At 40.6% G+C, this 19,083-nt stretch overlaps 1 protein-coding gene across 1 annotated transcript; it reads left to right on the top strand.

The window, feature by feature from the left end:
- Nucleotides 1-6,629: 6,629 nt before the first annotated feature.
- Nucleotides 6,630-16,552, top strand: LOC139564567 (transmembrane protein 128-like). Its single transcript, XM_071384191.1, has 5 exons — nt 6,630-6,870; nt 13,076-13,208; nt 13,535-13,696; nt 15,986-16,094; nt 16,303-16,552. Exons 1-4 carry the CDS (start codon nt 6,771-6,773, stop codon nt 16,083-16,085), a joined length of 495 nt encoding a protein of 164 aa, XP_071240292.1. The 5' UTR covers nt 6,630-6,770; the 3' UTR covers nt 16,086-16,094; nt 16,303-16,552.
- The last annotated feature ends 2,531 nt before the right edge of the window (nt 16,553-19,083 follow it).

The raw sequence follows: 19,083 nt of genomic DNA, 5'->3' as shown, positions 1-19,083 counted from the left end.
CATTCATCGCTGTGCTTACCTGTAATTATATATTGCATACTTTGGGTATTAGCAAAGCTGTTACTCAAGTTTGCAAGTATTAAAATTGTGTTTTCTGGCCTGTATTAGAGTTCAAGCTCACTTTAAAAAAAAAAAAAAAAAATTCAGTGCAGACCCTACAGAATGCTCCAAAGCATAAATGTCATTACACGAATATTCTTTATTTCACCAAATTTTAACATGGTCATAAAGAGCACATGTTTAACTTCATAATAAATATGTTTCCCATCTCAAGAGGTTTAAAATTGTTAAAACATTTCTAGCCATCTATATGGGTAACAGAGTTGACGTGTTAAGCTCAGTTTTCCACCAGACAATTGAGTAGAACCAGCTCACCTGCTTTTTATACTGTAATTTGACTAGTAGATGTTCAATATGTTTTTTTTGTTTTTTTCGATTTAAGGAATAGTTTTACTTCAGTTCATGTTAGAGGGTTGACATTAAACCTGAGGGACAGATGTAAATGAATCAATAATCACATTAAATAAGTAAAAATCTTCAGAAATTACATTCCCAAAGCAACAAAATAACTAGGGTTTTCCCTGATGGTGAACACTGGGGAGAACCTTGGTGTTAAGTGGGTTAAATTATTCCTAGAAGTTATATATGACCAGACATGCCAAAACAGGGATCTTCAGATAAAACAAATGGTTTAGTTAGAGCATAGATGGGTTATCCAATTGTTAAATTAAAACAATTTAAGACAAATTTACACACTTATTTGTCTAAAGGACATAAAAGGCACTATTTGTGGAGCGACCCATAAGACCTTGCATGATATTGACTTTGGACATTTCAATAATACTGCTTGCTCAAGCTGTCAGTATTGATCCAAGTAATAGTACTGAAACATGATTACAAATCAAATTGTATTTGTCACATATACATGGTTAGCAGATGTTAATGCGAGTGTAGCGAAATGCTTGTGCTTCTAGTTCCGACCTTGCAGTAATATCTAACAAGTAATCTAACCTAACAATTTCACAACTACCTTCTACACACAAGTGTAAAGGAATGAATAATATGTACATAAAAATATATGAATGAGTGATGGCCGAATGGCATAGGCAAGATGCAGTAGATGGTATAGAGTACAGTATATACATATGATATATGTATCATTATTACATGAGTAATGTAGGGTATGTAAACATTATATAAAGTGGCATTGTTTAAAGTGGCTAGTGATAAATGTATTACATAACTCTAGCCACTTTAATAATGGACAAATTTGAGTCAGTATGTTGGCAGCAGCCACTTAATGTTAGTGATGGCTGTTTATCAGTCTGATGGCCTTGAGATAGAAGCTGTTTTTCAGTCTCTCGGTCCCCGCTTTGATGCACCTGTACTGACCTTGCCTTCTGGATCATAGCGGGGTGAACAGGCAGTGGCTCGGGTGGTTGTTGTCCTTGATGATCTTTTTGGCCTTCCTGTGACATCGGGTGGTGTAGGTGTCCTGGAGGGCAGGTAGTTTGCCCCCGGTGATGCGTTGTGCAGACCTCACTACCCTCTGGAGAGCCTTACGGTTATGGGCAGAGCAGTTGCCGTACCAGGCGGTGATACAGCCCGACATGATGCTCTCGATTGTGCATCTGTAAAAGTTTGAGTGTTTTTGGTGACAAGCCAAATTTCTTCAGCCTCCTGAGGTTGAAGAGGCGCTGCTGCGCCTTCTTCACCACGCTGTCTGTGTGGGTGGACCATTTCAGTTTGTCCGTGATGTGTACGCCAAGAAACGTAAAACTTTCCACCCTCTCCACTACTGTCCCGTCATTGTCGATAGGGGGCTGCTCCCTCTGCTGTTTCCTGAAGTCCATGATCATCTCCTTTGTTTTGTTGACATTGAGTGTGAGGTTATTTTCCTGACACCACACTCCGAGGGCCCTCACCTCCTCCCTGAAGGCCGTCTCGTCGTTGTTGGTAATCAAGCCTACCACTGTAGTGTCGTCTGCAAACTTGATGATTGAGTTGGAGGCGTGGGTGAACAGGGAGTACAGGAGAGGGCTGAGAACGCACCCTTGTGGGGCCCCAGTGTTGAGGATCAGCAGGGTGGAGATGTTGTTACCTACCCTCACCACCTGGGGGAGGCCCGTCAGGAAGTCCAGGACCCAGTTGCTCAGAGCGGGGTCGAGACCCAGGGTCTCGAGCTTAATGACAAGTTTGGAGGGTACTATGGCGTTAAATGCTGAGCTGTAATCGATGAACAGCATTCTTACATAGGTATTCCTCTTGTCCAGATGGGTTAGGGCATACAAATAGGTTTGCATGTGATATTGCGACACAGGTTATCTATCCAATTTAGTGAACTGGCCACCAGAGGCAGCACCTTCAACCTTTTTAAATATACAAACATATTCATACAATATTCATGAATAGATTTCACTGGAGGTACAAAACCAGTGTGAGGTGCTCGGATGAATTTCAGATGTTCACTTGAATCTCATACTTCCTCGAACGGCAGCTGGCATCTACTGTGCATGTTTAACAAGCTACGCTGTGGTAGTGTCATTATGGGGAAACAACCTGAAAACAACTCGGGTGTGTCACTACCCATAAGCCGATGAGTGATGGACTTACCCAGTAGCACACTATGTTACTAAGAGAGACAAATGTAAAGTTATTTTGAAAGGCTAAGCAAACAAAAGCAATGCCTGCGTAACAAATGAGTTGCATAACTGACATGGAGAAACAGAAAGACAACAAGCCAGAGAATAGGGGCTTACCTAAATGAGTGTTACAAAATATCTTGCCATAATTGCCATATTTTAGCTGCTGTCAACATTCGCATTTGACTGCAGTCAAGGAAACATGCCAAATTGGAGTAATGTAAACAAAACGAAAAAACGCACTTAACTGAAAGCCATTATAAATAGTCAAATATAATTTATGTCAACATCAGTTGAGGCAAGTTTCAACAATTTTTTGATAAGGCATCAAAAAGCATAATTGATTCCCCTGCACTCACAGATACAAATCCCATCTGGGAATTGGACAAGACTTAAGTTGTTGTGCAGTGTAGAATTCAGGCCAAGTAGCCTGTATGTAAAAGTATACTTTTTTAAAACTAGGCAAGTCAGTTAAGAACAAATTCTTATTCACAATAACAGCCTAGGAACAGTGGTTTAACTGTCTTGTTCAGGGGCAGAATGACAGATTTTTACCTTGTCAGCTCTGGGATTCAATCTAGCAACCTTTCGGTTACTGGCCCAACACTAACCACTAGGCTACCTGCCGCCCCAAAATATGTAACAGATAAGCTTCCATACCTGCCACTGAGAATATAGTACTGTATTTCCCAATTAAGTGTGCGATGAGCAGGTTTTTATCCACACTTGGATTCATCACCTTAGGTAGCCATTTCTGCAGTCTGACTTTTAAATACTTTTCTTAACATACTTTTCAATGTCATATTGTGAAATGTAGGCTATAGGCATACCCATTCAGATTAAGCCTAAAGTTAGTGCTGGGCTAAAAAGCATGCTCAATGTAGAATCTCCATTGAAAGCTTTTTAGTCCAGGACGAGGCTTCAGCTTTGGCTTGGAAACTAGCCCTTAATATACCAAGCTTATTTTTTTTTTACATCATTCCAATTTGGATTTGAGACTGGATCTTTAGGTACCCTCTCAGCAAGCAAACATAAAGATATATATATATTTTTTGATGAACCATGTTGGTCTGTGATTTGTGCATTTTTTAAGTAAAAAGTAAAAGAAAAAATAATAATCATTTTAGATAACCCTTTTCCTAACCCGCTACTTTCAATCTCCTAACCTGCTGTGTAAATTATTCTAGCCTGTTACGATTCCGTTAGAATCAGAGGACTCAAAAAATACTGTGTTGAAAAGTTTAGGGAGAAAGTGGGTAAAATTGACTGGTCACCTGTGCTAGATAGTGTAGGGGTAGACAGTGCCTGGGAAGTATTTAAATGTAGATTCCTTGATGTGGTGAATGTGATGGCTGCTGTTAGACGGTTCAGGGTAAAGCAGAGATCTAGCCCTTGGTTTAATCATGACATTTTAGAATCTATCCAAGCAAGGAATAAGGCCTTTAAAAATTGAAGAACTCTCAAGAGCAGCATGATTTTGTCCTATATAAACATCACAGAAATGAAGCACAGAGCAGGATGGATGAAGCTAAGAGGTGTTACTTTGCTGAGAACAAAAATGACCCTAAAAAGCTTTGGAAATCATTTAAGGAACTAGGCTGTAGTAGTACTACCAAAAACAATCTAAACAGTATTGGACTGAACATCAAGGGGGAGATGGTATATGAAAAAGCAGAGGTTGCTTGGTTGCTCTTTTTTTACTTCTGTTGCCAGCAAGCTGGTTAGCAAGCTGCCCACCAGTTCTGGTCTGTATGGAAGCAACCAAGTCAAGAAGTATTATGTAAAGTTAGGGGTTCAGCCAAACTCTTTTTCTTTTGCAAAGGTAGAAACAGCCAAAATAGTCAGTATGATGGCAGAGCTTAAAGGCCACAGGCCTGGATAATATTTCTGCAAGGTTTCTTATAGATTCTGCTGAGCAAATTGCCCCTTGTATTACGCATATCGTTAATCTCTCTCTTGAACATTTCCCAGGGACATGAAATAAGCTAAAGTTATACCTCTGTATAAGAAGGGGATAAAGTCTGACCCTGGTAATTATAGGCCTGTATCTATCCTCTGTATAACATCAAAGATCCTGGGGAGAGTTGTACATGAGCAAATTTATGAATATGTTAGCAAACAGGGTCTAATGTATGATTTTCAGTCGGGTTTTAGAAAAACATACTCCAGTGATTCATGTCTACTTTACTTGACTGACTTCATCAGTGTCATCACTGTCACGCCCTGACCTTAGAGAGCCTTTTTATGTCTCTATTTGGTTTGGTCATGGTGGGATTTGGGGTGGGCATTCTATGTTTTATTTTCTATGTTTCTTTATTTCTATGTTTTGGCCAGGTATGGTTCTCAATCAGGGACAGCTGTCTATCGTTGTCTCTGATTGGGAACCATACTTAGGTAGCCCTTTTTCTCTCCTTTCAGTGTGGGTAGTTAACTTTGTTTGTGGCACTCTTGCCCTGTAAGCTTCACGATTGTTTTTCGTTTGTTGTTTTGTTGGCGACATTTTAAATAAAAAGAGAAATGTACACTCACCATGCTTCACCTTGGTCCACTTCTTTCAATGGCCGGTGATCCTAACTGACCTAAAACAGGGCATTTTTACTAGGATTAAATGTCAGGAATTGTGAAAAACTGAGTTTAAATGTATTTGGCTAAGCTGTATGTAAACTTCTGACTTCAACTGTAGATGTTCTTCTCTGTTTTTGTTTTATATTTCACTGCCATACTGTGTTCGAGCTTGTCTAGCCATATTGTCAAAAGAGGACCACAATGGAAATAAGTCCCAGACTTTGTGTTATCCTCGATGATTTTATTCATGTGCATGTATGGCTTTTTAAAGTTTTATGTGTGCTTGTTTTTTTAAATGGTCGAATTAATAAACAAAACTAAAAAAGAGAAATGTAACTACAACATTTCACATCATGCCAAACTAGTCTGCGCTACAGTCCGCCAAAAAGCTAGTTATCTTAGTTAGCTTTCTGCTTACCAGCTCTAAAGAAAACGCAAGGATGTTATATTGTTTTGCTTCAGGCTGCAACCATATCTCTTCAGCGGGAAGGTGCTCATTTATTTTTTATACGAACGATGTCCAGATGTCCAGCATGTCCGCTATACATCAATGGCATGAGACCTGAGGTGTAGTTTTATTTTTTAGATGTTAGCACATTGTTAACGTTTTACTTGTTTTGATTACATAAACGTCACAAAGAGTAACGTTAGCTGATGAGATATAGAACAAAATGTATAAGCTCTCTCTGTGTTGACCACAGACCTCATTTCGGTGTTAATCCCCAAGAAACATTAATTTCCCCCTAGACTTTGGCCAAGGATCCATGGCAGTTAGCCTTTGTCAGTGCCTACAAAAAGACACCGTTACTATTGCTTTCTATAACTATGATGTGGTTGATTGATACTTAAAACCAGTGGTGGAAAAAGTACCAAAACTTGAGTTAAAGTAATGATACTTTAATAGAAAATGACAAGTAAAAGTCACCCAGTAAAATCCTACTTGAGTATAAGTCTAAAAGTATTTGGTTTTACATATACGTAAGTATCAAAAGTAAATGTAATTGCTAAAATATACTTAAGTATCAAAAGTAAAACTATAAATCATTTTAAATTCCTTATATTAAGCAAACCAGACGGCACCATTTTTTTTTTTTTTTTTTTTTTAATTTACGGATAACCAGGTGCATGCTCCAACACTCAGACATCCTTTACAAACAAAGCATGTGTTTGGTGAGTCTGCCAGATCAGAGGCAGTGGGGATGACCATGGATGTTCTCTTGGTGTCATGGAAAATGTATGGGGTAAAAAGTACATCATTCTCTTTAGGAAGGTAGTGAAGTAAAAGTAAATATAAATAGTAAAGTACAGATAGCCAAAAATAGTAGTAAATAGTACTTTCAATTATTTTTACATAAGTACTTTACACCACTGCTTAAAACACCTTTCCAGGCATTGTAAAATGTTGCATGCTTCAGGAAAACCTGGGAAAAGGAACGCGCCTATATTCTTTGAATTCCCCCTGCTACGACTGTCGCATTAAATAAACGTCACCAGCAAACCTGTGAGCAGGAAGCGTTAGCCAAAGCTAGCCAGTCAGACAAGATAAACAGCCTGATATCAAATATGCTTGCTGGTAGTGATTTCGTAAATCTGCGAAATAGATTCAAGAAAGATGCTGAACTTCTTATGCAAGGGGTTTCAGCAGGTGACGGCAACGAAAAGAGTAAGTAAAGTTAACTGTTAGCCATTAAAATACCCTCGTAGCTAACGTTAGCAGCTAGCACAGACGACAGTTTCAAGAAGTAACAAATCAATGAATGAGTCGTAAATAACTTACTTGGACTGTGTCGTTGCCTATCATATTCAACTTCCCTATTTCCAATTGCTATTACACCTATAGGTGTGTAATATGGCCAAAATACCACGGCCAATGGCTGTTCTTAGGACATAAGCCTTAGCCGTAGTATAATGACCATATAACGTTACCACAAACCCCCGAGTTGCCTTATTGCAATTATAAACTGCTTCACAACGTAATTAAAACAGTAAAAAAATAAGTCATTCCCGTGGTACATGGGCTGCTGTTATGCGCCAGATGTTAAGACTACAACCCGTTATAAATGGCCAGATGTTAAGACTACTGTTATAAATGGCCTATTTGCGAGATTGACTTATTGCAATAGGCATATGCTACTTACTAAAATCTGTGTTTATAATTGCAATTAAACTTTGCCATGGTTTGCTGAGCTAGATGCAGGTAACCTATAGCCCCTGGTAGGCCAACATCTAATTTCAGGGAAATATCCTCAATGATACTTTTGCGATAGAGCTGTGAACATGATCACAATTGATCACTTTCAATTTAATGAATTAAACATGGCCATTAATAATTGCATAATAACACAAGCCTACAACAACAAACTGAGTAATAGGCTATTTAATAAAATCCATTTGCCAGCTCCAGGTAGGCTACACAGGTGGCACAAATTGATTCGCAAAGGCTCCAGTGATATCGTCATTTCAATATATTTATTGTACCAAATGGTAGGCTACAGTATACTACAATGGTATATAAATTAATAGCCTACTTGATGGTAAACAGATGCAAATGTACCCTATCATTCTCCACATTTAATGTAATTTTCATTGTGGACTTTTCCCCCATAACAGAAGCATGCTAGGCAGTTCCGTAACTTCCATTTAAAATTTCCACTCACGCAGCACTCCAGACCCTAGAACTGAGCACGAGTAAAACCCTTCGCTTGATACTGTTATCTGTAAGAAAAGTCGACATCAGAATGCAATTTACTTTAAACCACCTCTTGAGAGAATTTATCTAAAGAGCTCTAGTGCACCTAAAGTCGTTTTCCATGCTTTGTCGCCATTATAGCAGTTCTAGTGCGTTAATATGTTTTATAGAAAAGGGATGTCTCCATAATTACCAATCTAAATAGCCTACCTACAACTGGTAAAACGTGTGGGTGTGCTGCATCCGCTGCAGCACTCTCTCAACCAGTGCTCTCAATGCTCACACACCTCTCCGGCCCTCCCCACAATTCTCTCACTCACTCATAGCAGCAGCAGAGAACAGTGAAATATATTTTTTTTTTCTTTTTTAAGAGAAATGCCATGGTGGCCTCCGGCCAATTTAGAAGTGGCCCAAAAACACGCCACCTGCGACCAATACATTTCCACCCGCTAAATCGTTTTCAAAGTAGCCCAATTTCAGGAAAACCACAAACATGGCAACCCTGCATACATTCCTAAAATTTGCAGGCCAATGACCACTCAAAACCCGCTCACAAAGCCTAAAAACTAGACCAACCTTTTTGAGAGCAGTTGACACATTTATCCAATAGGTGTCTCCAAAATGACAATCTAAATACAACTGGTAAAATTGCTTTACCCTGTTCTCTGCATTTCTTCCTTTGTTATTTGTTCATCACACCAAATGACTTAATTTGAACTATACTATAGAAGTGATTGATAAAAAAAAAAAAATCTTTCAGAAAACATTGTGAAATTGTGTTATTCAGAAATTTGTATGGATATATTTAAAAAATGGCAATAGAAAAACAGGTCAAACTAAACTAAATGCAGTAGTTGCGTTCTTTCCAGCTTCAATTTGAAGTGATTGTTAGCTGTGTAGTTGGCTAGCTAGCAAAGGGGGAAGAGCCTCCGTAGTGGGAGTTGGAACCAGCTACGGGAACAGAACAGAAAACCGGAAAATAACAATTTGAGGAACTGAACTGGGAACGAAAGTGATCTCTAGTGTTCCGGAACAGAACCATTCTTTTAAAAGCATGATAATAGGTTAATAACGTTATTTTACATTCCTAGCATTTTTTTGAGTCCCTACAAAAAAATGCCATCAAAGTGCCTATGCAAAGCACTCACTGTCACGTTCGTCATAACGAGGAGACCAAGGCGCAGCGTGAGATGAATACATTCTTCTTTATTTAAATGAAGAACACTAAACAAACTAACAAAACGAACGTGACGCTATAAACACGAGTGCTGACATGCAACTACACATAGACAATAACCCACAAAACCAAAATGGAAAATGGCAACCTAAATAGGATCCCCAATCAGAGACAACGATAAACAGTTGTCTCTGATTGGGAACCAATTCAGGCCACCATAGACCTACATTTACCTAGACAATACCAAAACCCCATAGATATACAAAAACCCCTAGACAAGACAAAAACACCCATACCACCCTCGTCATACCCTGACCTAACCAAATAATTAAGATAACTAAGGTCAGGGCGTGACACTCACTCTGTCACTCAGAAACGTATCCTTCTATTGTTTTGCCTGCCAGCTAGTTTCGATGCTAGTTAAGGATGCTAAAGTTATGACGTTTCACATTGGATTTATTAACAACCAAAAGGTAAGATGTGTTTTAAATTCTGGTGCTGCTGCACCCACAAGCTTGTTAGCTAGCTCTGGTCCAGGGGTGTTGAGCTAGCCTTGGCGTTGAGACAACTCTCGGATGTTCAAAGTTCTTCCATATTTACCGCTTGTCCGTAGCTAGCTAGGAATCTAGTTGGCATATAATTATGTCATTCGTTGAAGTAATGATAGGCCTACTAATATCGTAAACACATAATGCACCTCATATTATGATGTCAAGCCTCCTCCATGTCCACCCCCTATCTTGCTCTCTCCCCACCCTGCAAAATAACAGTTGCATCTCACACACTACACTTGTCTGTTCATCAAGCATGTAAACATCTAGTTTGCCTGGTCCATAGAAAGCGGCTCTATCTGCATTGGTTGATTGGTGGAGTAAATTAATGAGTTAAATGTAAAAACTGTCGATTTCACAAGTTTAAAAAAGGAATGGAAAGGAACGATATAAACTGGTACTTTTCTGGTTCGAACCAGTTCAGACCTTCATTATGCTGGTCGGATAGTGGTTCGAAACGATTGGAAAATAATTTTGGTTCCAACCCCTGCTCCATAGCAACCATTTTTGTTTTCCATAGTAACCTGCCAATCAAATGAACAACCTGTAAACCTTGGCTGGAAACAATGCTAATCGAACGAACGACCAGACGGCTTGGGTAGCAACCTCGGGACTACAGTGGGGAGAACAAGTATTTGATACACTGCCGATTTTGCAGGTTTTCCTACTTACAAAGCATGTAGAGGTCTGTAATTTTTATCATAGGTACACTTCAACTGTGAGAGACGGAATCTAAAACAAAAATCCAGAAAATCACATTGTATGATTTTTAAGTAATTAATTTGCATTTTATTGCATGACATAAGTATTTGATCACCTACCAACCAGTAAGAATTCCGGCTCTCACAGACCTGTTAGTTTTTCTTTAAGAAGCCCTCCTGTTCTCCACTCATTACCTGTATTAACTGCACCTGTTTGAACTCGTTACCTGTATAAAAGACACCTGTCCACACACTCAATCAAACAGACTCCAACCTCTCCACAATGGCCAAGACCAGAGAGCTGTATAAGGACATCAGGGATAAAATTGTAGACATGCAACAGGCTGGGATGGGCTACAGGACAATAGGCAAGCAGCTTGGTGAGAAGGCAACAACTGTTGGCGCAATTATTAGAAAATGGAAGAAGTTCAAGATGACGGTCAATCACCCTCGGTCTGGGGCTCCATGCAAGATCTCACCTCGTGGGGCATCAATGATCATGAGGAAGGTGAGTTATCAGCCCAGAACTACACGGCAGGACCTGGTCAATGACCTGGAGAGAGCTGGGACCACAGTCTCAAAGAAAACCATTAGTAACACACTACACCGTCATGGATTAAAATCCTGCAGCGCACGCAAGGTCCACATGCTCAAGCCAGCGCATGTCCAGGCCCGTCTGAAGTTTGCCAATGACCATCTGGATGATCCAGAGGAGGAATGGGAGAAGGTCATGTGGTCTGATGAGACAAAAATAGAGCTTTTTGGTCTAAACTCCACTCGCCGTGTTTGGAGGAAGAAGAAGGATGAGTACAACCCCAAGAACACCATCCCAACCGTGAAGCATGGAGGTGGAAACATCATTCTTTGGGGATGCTTTTCTGCAAAGGGTACAGGATGACTGCACCGTATTGAGGGGAGGATGGATGGGGCCATGTATCGCGAGATCTTGGCCAACAACCTCCTTCCCTCAGTAAGAGCATTGAAGATGGGTCGTGGCTGGGTCTTCCAGCATGACAACGACCCGAAACACACAGCCAGGGCAACTAAGGAGTGGCGCCGTAAGAAGCATCTCAAGGTCCTGGAGTGGCCTAGCCAGTCTCCAGACCTGAACCCAATAGAAAATCTTTGGAGGGAGCTGAAAGTCCGTATTGCCCAGCGACAGCCCCGAAACCTGAAGGATCTGGAGAAGATCTGTATGGAGGAGTGGGCCAAAATCCCTGCTGCAGTGTGTGCAAACCTGGTCAAGAACTACAGGAAACGTATGATCTCTGTAATTGCAAACAAAGGTTTCTGTACCAAATATTAAGATCTGCTTTTCTGATGTATCAAATACTTATGTCATGCAATAAAATGCAAATTAATTACTTAAAAATCATACAATGTGATTTTCTGGATTTTTGTTTTAGATTCCGTCTCTCATAGTTGAAGTGTACCCATGATAGAAATTACAGACCTCTACATGCTTTGTAATTAGGAAAACCTGCAAAATCGGCAGTGTATCAAATACTTGTTCTCCCCACTGTATATCTTCGTGGAAGGATGAAATCGTATGAATTCATTCATAAAAATAATGTTTTTAATGATTCTAACCGTTGTATTTGTCTCGAATAGGCTTGCAAAATTCCGGGAACTTTCAATAAATTCCCTGGTTTCCCAAAATCCTAGTTGGAGGATCCCAGGATTTCTGGAAACCAGGGAATTTATTGAAAGTTCCCAGAATTTTGCAACCCTAGTCTCGAACCTAACACGGCCCAATATATCCTCCAAACCACGGCTTTAGGTATTATCACTTAAATATAGCCAACATTGTGCCATCACACAGGAGGTCCAGTAGGCAGATTTGACAACAGAGAGAACAATTGTCTTATCTTCAGAACCAAACTGGGCAACATGCCAGTGATTCTTGATTGTTTTGACTGTGTAAATGCTGTGTCAGCACTGCAGCAACATGATAGTTTCAGACTATACTTCTGGACTGTACTCAAGACTCAGCCCGGTGCTTGCGTAAGCTGATATGCATCAAAAGAAACAGCAGACCCAACATTGGCTGGCTGGATGGTCCAGTATATGGTATTCTTTTACGCTGGCGATATTTTGTGCCATACTGACATTATTCATGTGAAATATTCCCTTATTTTTAATACTATTAAATTACCTTTGAAGTTACTATTTGAACTGTCTAGTATGAGACAGCAGCATCTTGGTGGGCCCGGATTTTCAACTAGAGGAGATTTTTGTTCCAACGCCAGTGCGCTGGGTTCATACCTGAGGACAGACCTCGCAGCTTGTCCACTTCACCAGCCAACTCCTGTCTCTGATACTTTTAATCAACTGCTAAATTATAGGGATTAATAGGCTTTCCAAAAAATGATCTTATCGCCTACTGCCTCTCGTGCTATCTGTTTCATCTTGAAATGTCTTGAACCTTTAAAAGGTGCGGATTGGGCACCTTCTGTTCTCATATTTTGTTGTAAATTCAATCTGTTTTTGTAACCCCTTGGCAAACTGACAATATTCAGCATTAAACTCAATGATGCTGAATAGCCTAGGCTACAGCCTACTATCATCATGCATAGGCCTAGCTAGATTGTGTAGCACCCTTCAACAAATCTCGAAACACTAAACTGTGAGCGCAATTACACATGATCACTGTAGGCCTTTGCGGTTTCTTTTGAGAAATCAAATGAATAAGTGATGATCTAGGCCTACTTCATTACCAGTGACCATGGCATTTTGTCTCAAACCTGCAGGTCAAGAAGAGAAAGATGCCAAACCACTCTCTCGGATCAACCGCCATTCCATCTTCTGGATTGTGTCATCTGTTGGGTTGACGTATTATTTCGACTTCTTCCGGGTCCTCATGGAGAATGAGGATATCAAAAGGTGTTGTATTGAGGAAAAAATATTTTGTCCGCAAACCAATCCAGCTAGTTTGAAAAGATGAGGAATTGTGTGTATAGGTCTTTGCTGTAGGCCATCTATGATTAGTAGGCTCATCAAATGGGTTGTTAGCCTGGATCCAGACTTGAGAATTGGTCAATGGAATTGGAAAAGTCCCAAATATTGTGCTTATTTGTTCTTTTTTGGTTAGGCACATTTTATTCATGCAGGATTATCTGAATACTCAATGTTTGCAAAACGCAATTATGATGACTGCATTTACCGAAGTTCCTATCATGTATTTGCTGCTTTGGGGTTTTGTTTTCCAGCTGGTGGTTCAATCTCGGTGTGATACTGCTGGGAATATGCCTATCTTTGGCCACATTTTGCATCGTATACCTGGAGTGGTTCAAGGGCATAAAGGACTACGACCAGGAGTACCCTGCTATTGCTCCTATTACCACAGCAGCCTTCATTGCAGCATCATGCAGGTAATACTCTTTCAACTACATTGTACATCCTCAAAACTGACATGGGATGTGTTAACAAAAAGTATGTTTTTTTTCTTCCTGTTGCCGACATTAACTTACGCCTCTTGTAGAAGTGCATGGTGCTTTATGTTACAAATGTCATTAGTTCAAGCATAGAATATTAAGTGTCAAACATACATTTGTATAATTGTTACTCTCTTGTGGCTGGGTTTTGCAGAGAAATAACATTACTTTAGCTACGAAGGCTGTAGGAAACCCATCACTTAACTTTGTAAAAAGTAACCGGGGTTTACAAAAAAGACAGATTAATTTCTTATTTGCTTACTTTAATCCATTGTTCATCCTCAACAGTGGATTCAAGTGAGAAAATAAGAAATTAATCTGTCTTTTTTGTTGAGTTCTCCAACTCGTCTCTGCCTCGAATTAGTCCTTTTGGAAGTTTTTCCTTGGGTAAACCCTTTTTGTTGGATTTTTGTCATTGCTGTCAAGCACCCCTCCTTAGTTTTCTTTGTTTGCTGTAGCACGGCAGCCTTCCTGAAATCTTCGCAAAAAGTACCTGAATATTCATTAAAGCATACCCTGTTATTGATCTACAGTGTCTTGCAAAAGTCCCCTTGGCGTTTTTCCTGTTTTGTTGCATTACAACCTGTAATTTAAGTTGATTTTTATTTGGATTTCATGTAATGGACATACACAAAATAGTCCAAATTGGTGAAGTGAAAGGGAAAAAATAACTTGTTTCAAAAAATAAAAAACTTAAAAGTGGTGTGTGCCTATGTATTCACCCCCTTTTGCTATGAAGCCCCTAAATAAGATCTGGTGCAACCAAAGTCACATAATTAGGCCTCCTGTGTGCAATCTAAGTGTCACATGATATCAGTATATATACAGCTGTTCTGAAAGGCCCCTGAGTCTGCAACACCACTAAACAAAGGGCACCACCCAAGCAAGCGGCACCATGAAGACCAATGAGCTCCCCAAACAGGTCAGGGACAAAGTTGTGGAGAAGTACAGATCAGGGTTGGGTTATAAAAAAATATCAGAAACTTTGAACATCCCACGGAGCACCATTAACTCCATTATTAAAAAAATGGAAAGAATATGGCACCACAACAAACCTGCCAAGAGAGGGCTGCCCACCAAAACTCACGGACCAGGCAAGGAGGGCATTCATCAGAGAGGCGTCAAAGAGACCAAAGATAACCCTGAAGGAGCTGCAAAGCTCCACAGCGGAGATTGGAGTATCTGTCCATAGGACCACTTTAAGCCGTACACTCCACAGAGCTGGACTTTACGGAAGAGTGGCCAGAAAAAAAACATTGCTTAAAGAAGAAAATAAGCAAACACGTTTGGTGTTTGTCAAAAGGCATGTGGGAGACTCCCCAAACATATGGAAGAAGGTAGTCTGGTCATATGAGACTAAAATTTAGCTTTTTGGACATCAAGGAAAACACTATGTCTGGCACAAACCCAACACCTCTCATCACCCCAAGAACACCATCCCCACAATGAAGCATGGTGGTGGCAGCATCATGCTGTGGGGATGTTTTTCATCGGCAGGGATTGGGAAACTGGTCAGAATTGAAGGAATGGTGGATGGAGCTAAATACTGGGAAATTCTTGAGGGAAACCTGTTTGTCTTCCAGTGATTTGAAACTGGAACGGAGGTTCACCTTCCAGCAGAACAATGACCCTAAGCATACTGCTAAAGCAACCCTCGAGTGGTTTAAGTGGAAATATTTAAATGTCTTGGAATGGCCTAGTCAAAGCCCAGACCTCAATGCAATTAAGAATCTGTGGTATGACTTAAAGATTGCTGTACACCATCGGAACCCATCCAACTGGAAGGAGCTGGAGCAGTTTTGCCTTGAAGATTGGGCAAAAATCCCAATGCTAGATGTGCCAAGCTTTTAGAGACATACCCCAAGAGACGTGGAGCTGTAATTGCTACAAAAGGTGGCTTTACAAAGTATTGCCTTTTGGGGGTGGGGGGAGGGGTTGAATAGTTATGCAAAAAAAATACTTCTTCAAAAGTGGTAGGTAGGCATGTTGTGTAAATCAAAATGAAACAATCCCCCCCCAAAATCTATTTTAATTACAGGTAAAATAGGAAAAATGCCAAGGGGGGTGAATAATTTCGCAAGCCACTGTATGTGAATGGACACAAATGGCATAGCTAGCTGGCTACATAATGCTTTTGGTTAGTAAGTTGTTAGCCTATTTTACAATATCTCTAAAGGTGATCAGAATGATTTTGATCAAGCACATTTTTTTATTTCTTCTCCCCAGTTTAAATATAGCACTGTGGCCTGTGTGGTCGTTCCTCACCCCCATCCTCCTGTTTACCCAGTTCATGGGAGGTGTTATGCTCATATCCATGCTTGGGTGAGATGTTAAGGTAAGATAGCAAAATGTAAATAAAGATGGTCTTATGAATCAACAATATAGATTGTGTAAGAATCGGTATTGTGAACTGTATTGTTAATATTTGTTCCATCCAATACTTCTCCCTCCATTTCAAAATTATATCATTGTATTGCATAACTACCAATAATAGATAACCAAGTACCTACTGCTGAGTGCAATTATTTTTGTTTCATTTACAGAACTAAAGCCTCAACAATGACGACAGTTTGACTTTCGTGTTAATAAATTGATAATGTTCAGGATTTATTTTTTATTTTTACGTGAATATATTATATTTGATAAATTACCAAAGCTTTTTAAGTGCTTTAATTGTTTTTGTATCGCATGTGTATTTTTGACTCAAAAAGCCATTGTGCTATTAACATTGTAAATGTGTGCTTACATTCTGTCAAATCTGCTCAATAAATAATGGTTTGTAGCTAATGTCAACCTTGTTTTCCTGTATTGTTGGCAAAAAGCCTAACTGTCAGAATTATTGATATGAACTTGAGTGCCTATATTTATTTAATACTGTATGTGGGACTAATAGGTCATTTAAGTGGACAACATTCTTCCACTCATTGGGTCACAAATAATCCTCAAGGTTTTTGTTGCATCAAGATGAGCTATACTGTAGTTGTCTAACTGTTGTGGGATCAGTTATTATAATCTCCTTGAGAAAATCTATAGGCCTACCTAAAAATGTACAGGCCTACACCTGCAAGATGGTTGTAGAATCAAATACCCTTTACTAACAACTGCAATAAGATACACTTGAGCAAGACACCTTTAAAACACTTTACACTCGTAGGAATCGGCCTTATAGGGCTAAATTGAAATGTTTCTTACAGAAGTATGTGAAAAGCATATGCATAACCGTGGTAGCAACTGAAAGGGAACAATTTGGAGATAATGGGAAAGTTATTAGACCAAAGGTCAGGACACAACAGTTCATCTGACACCAGATTTAATCCAAATATTACTGTTGATTTTATGTGCATTTTACATTTCCTGTACTTTTCAACGCATTTGTTGAGAACAATATCTGAAAATACTCTGTATACATTCGGTAACGTGATAAGAATATTCCTGGAAAATGTGGGGTAGTGAGAGGACTAGTCCTAACTCCACGTGGCCGCACAACTCTCCAAAATGTGCACAGTTCCTAAGTAATTTAAATGTACTTTTATGATCCAAAGAAAAGTCTCCAGCTGTGCCGTTGAAGAACTAGAGCAAGCACAATTGTATTTGTTTTGTTTGGAACACAGACCTGTATCCCCGACATCACACAATTACTGTTGAGGTTTACGCAATCCAAAAACTTCTCAAAACATTAGGAACACCTTCCTAATATTGAGTTGCCACCTCATTTTGCCCTCAGAACAGCGTCAATTTGTGGACTACAAGGTGTCGAAAGCGTTCCACAGGGATGCTGGCCAATGTTGACTCCAATTCTTCCCACAGTTGTCAGGTTGGCCTGATGTCCTTTGGGTGGTGGACCATCCTTGATACACATGGGAAACTGTTGACTGTGGAAAAACTCAGCTTCGTTGCTGTTCTTGACATACTAATAATCGTAATAATCCAAGATGGCGTAGAAGTCGGACGTGTGTTTGTATTGTCCTGTAGCGTGTAAATAGTAAATAGTAAATAGTCTTCGTATTTTTCGTATACATTTCGTATATATTTTAATTTCACTTTCCATCTAGGAACTGAATATACATTCCTACATTCCGCCTCACCCAATGTGGTACGGACCTGCTATTTTTTTATACTTTAGAACCGTAACCCCAAGCAGAAGCTAGCCAGATAACTAGCTACTAGCTAGTAGTCAGTTAGCCACTGCTGCGGTCTTCACCCTCAACTCGGACACAGCCAGCTTCAATACCGGGCCAATACCTGCCAGTCTGCAAGCGCGATATCAACCCAGAGCATATAGGACTGCTTTTTCTCTACCACATCACCGGATTCCTGACGCAAGCTCTGGACAATTACACCGTATCATCACAGCTAGCTAGCTGCAACCGAGTGGCTACTACTGGCTAACACCACTGTCCCGAAGCAAGCACCAGTTAGCCTTGAGCTAGCCTCGAGCTAGGCCCATCTGCCGGCTAGCTGCAAGCGCGATATCAACCCAGAGCATATAGGACTGCTTTCTCTCTACCACATCACCGGATTCCTGACGCAAGCTCTGGACAATTACACCGTATCATCACAGCTAGCTAGCTGCAACCGAGTGGCTACTACTGGCTAACACCACTGTCCCGAAGCAAGCACCAGTTAGCCTTGAGCTAGCCTCGAGCTAGGCCCATCTGCCGGCTAGCTGCAAGCGCGATATCAACCCAGAGCATATAGGACTGCTTTCTCTCTACCACATCACCGGATTCCTGACGCAAGCTCTGGACAATTACACCGTATCATCACAGCTAGCTAGCTGCAACCGAGTGGCTACTACTGGCTAACACCACTGTCCCGAAGCAAGCACCAGTTAGCCTTGAGCTAGCCTCGAGCTAGGCCCATCTGCCGGCTAGCTGCAAGCGCGATATCAACCCAGAGCATATAGGACTGCTTTTTCTCTACCACATCACCGGATTCCTGACGCAAGCTCTGGACAATTACACCGTATCATCACAGCTAGCTAGCTGCAACCGAGTGGCTACTACTGGCTAACACCTCTGTCCCGAAGCAAGCACCAGTTAGCCTTGAGCTAGCCTCGAGCTAGGCCCATCTGCCGGCTAGCTGAAGAGCTAGCACCACTGCCACTGCCACGAAGCTAGCACCAGTTAGCAAACACAATTCTACAATTCACAACCTCTCTTTCGCCATCGCCATCTGGCTTGGATTCTCTGTCGACACAACCACGTCTGAGCAGACCCCCTCCGTCTGAGCAGACCACCCCCCGGGCTACTAACTTTATACGCCGCGTGCTAGCTTAGTGGAGGCCTCCTCTGCTCCATCTACGGCTGCCCCCTGGACACTAT

This window comes from Salvelinus alpinus, chromosome 2 (assembly GCF_045679555.1).
Source record: "Salvelinus alpinus chromosome 2, SLU_Salpinus.1, whole genome shotgun sequence".
NCBI classification, from domain to species: domain Eukaryota; kingdom Metazoa; phylum Chordata; class Actinopteri; order Salmoniformes; family Salmonidae; genus Salvelinus; species Salvelinus alpinus.
This window is presented reverse-complemented; position numbering and strand designations above follow the sequence as displayed.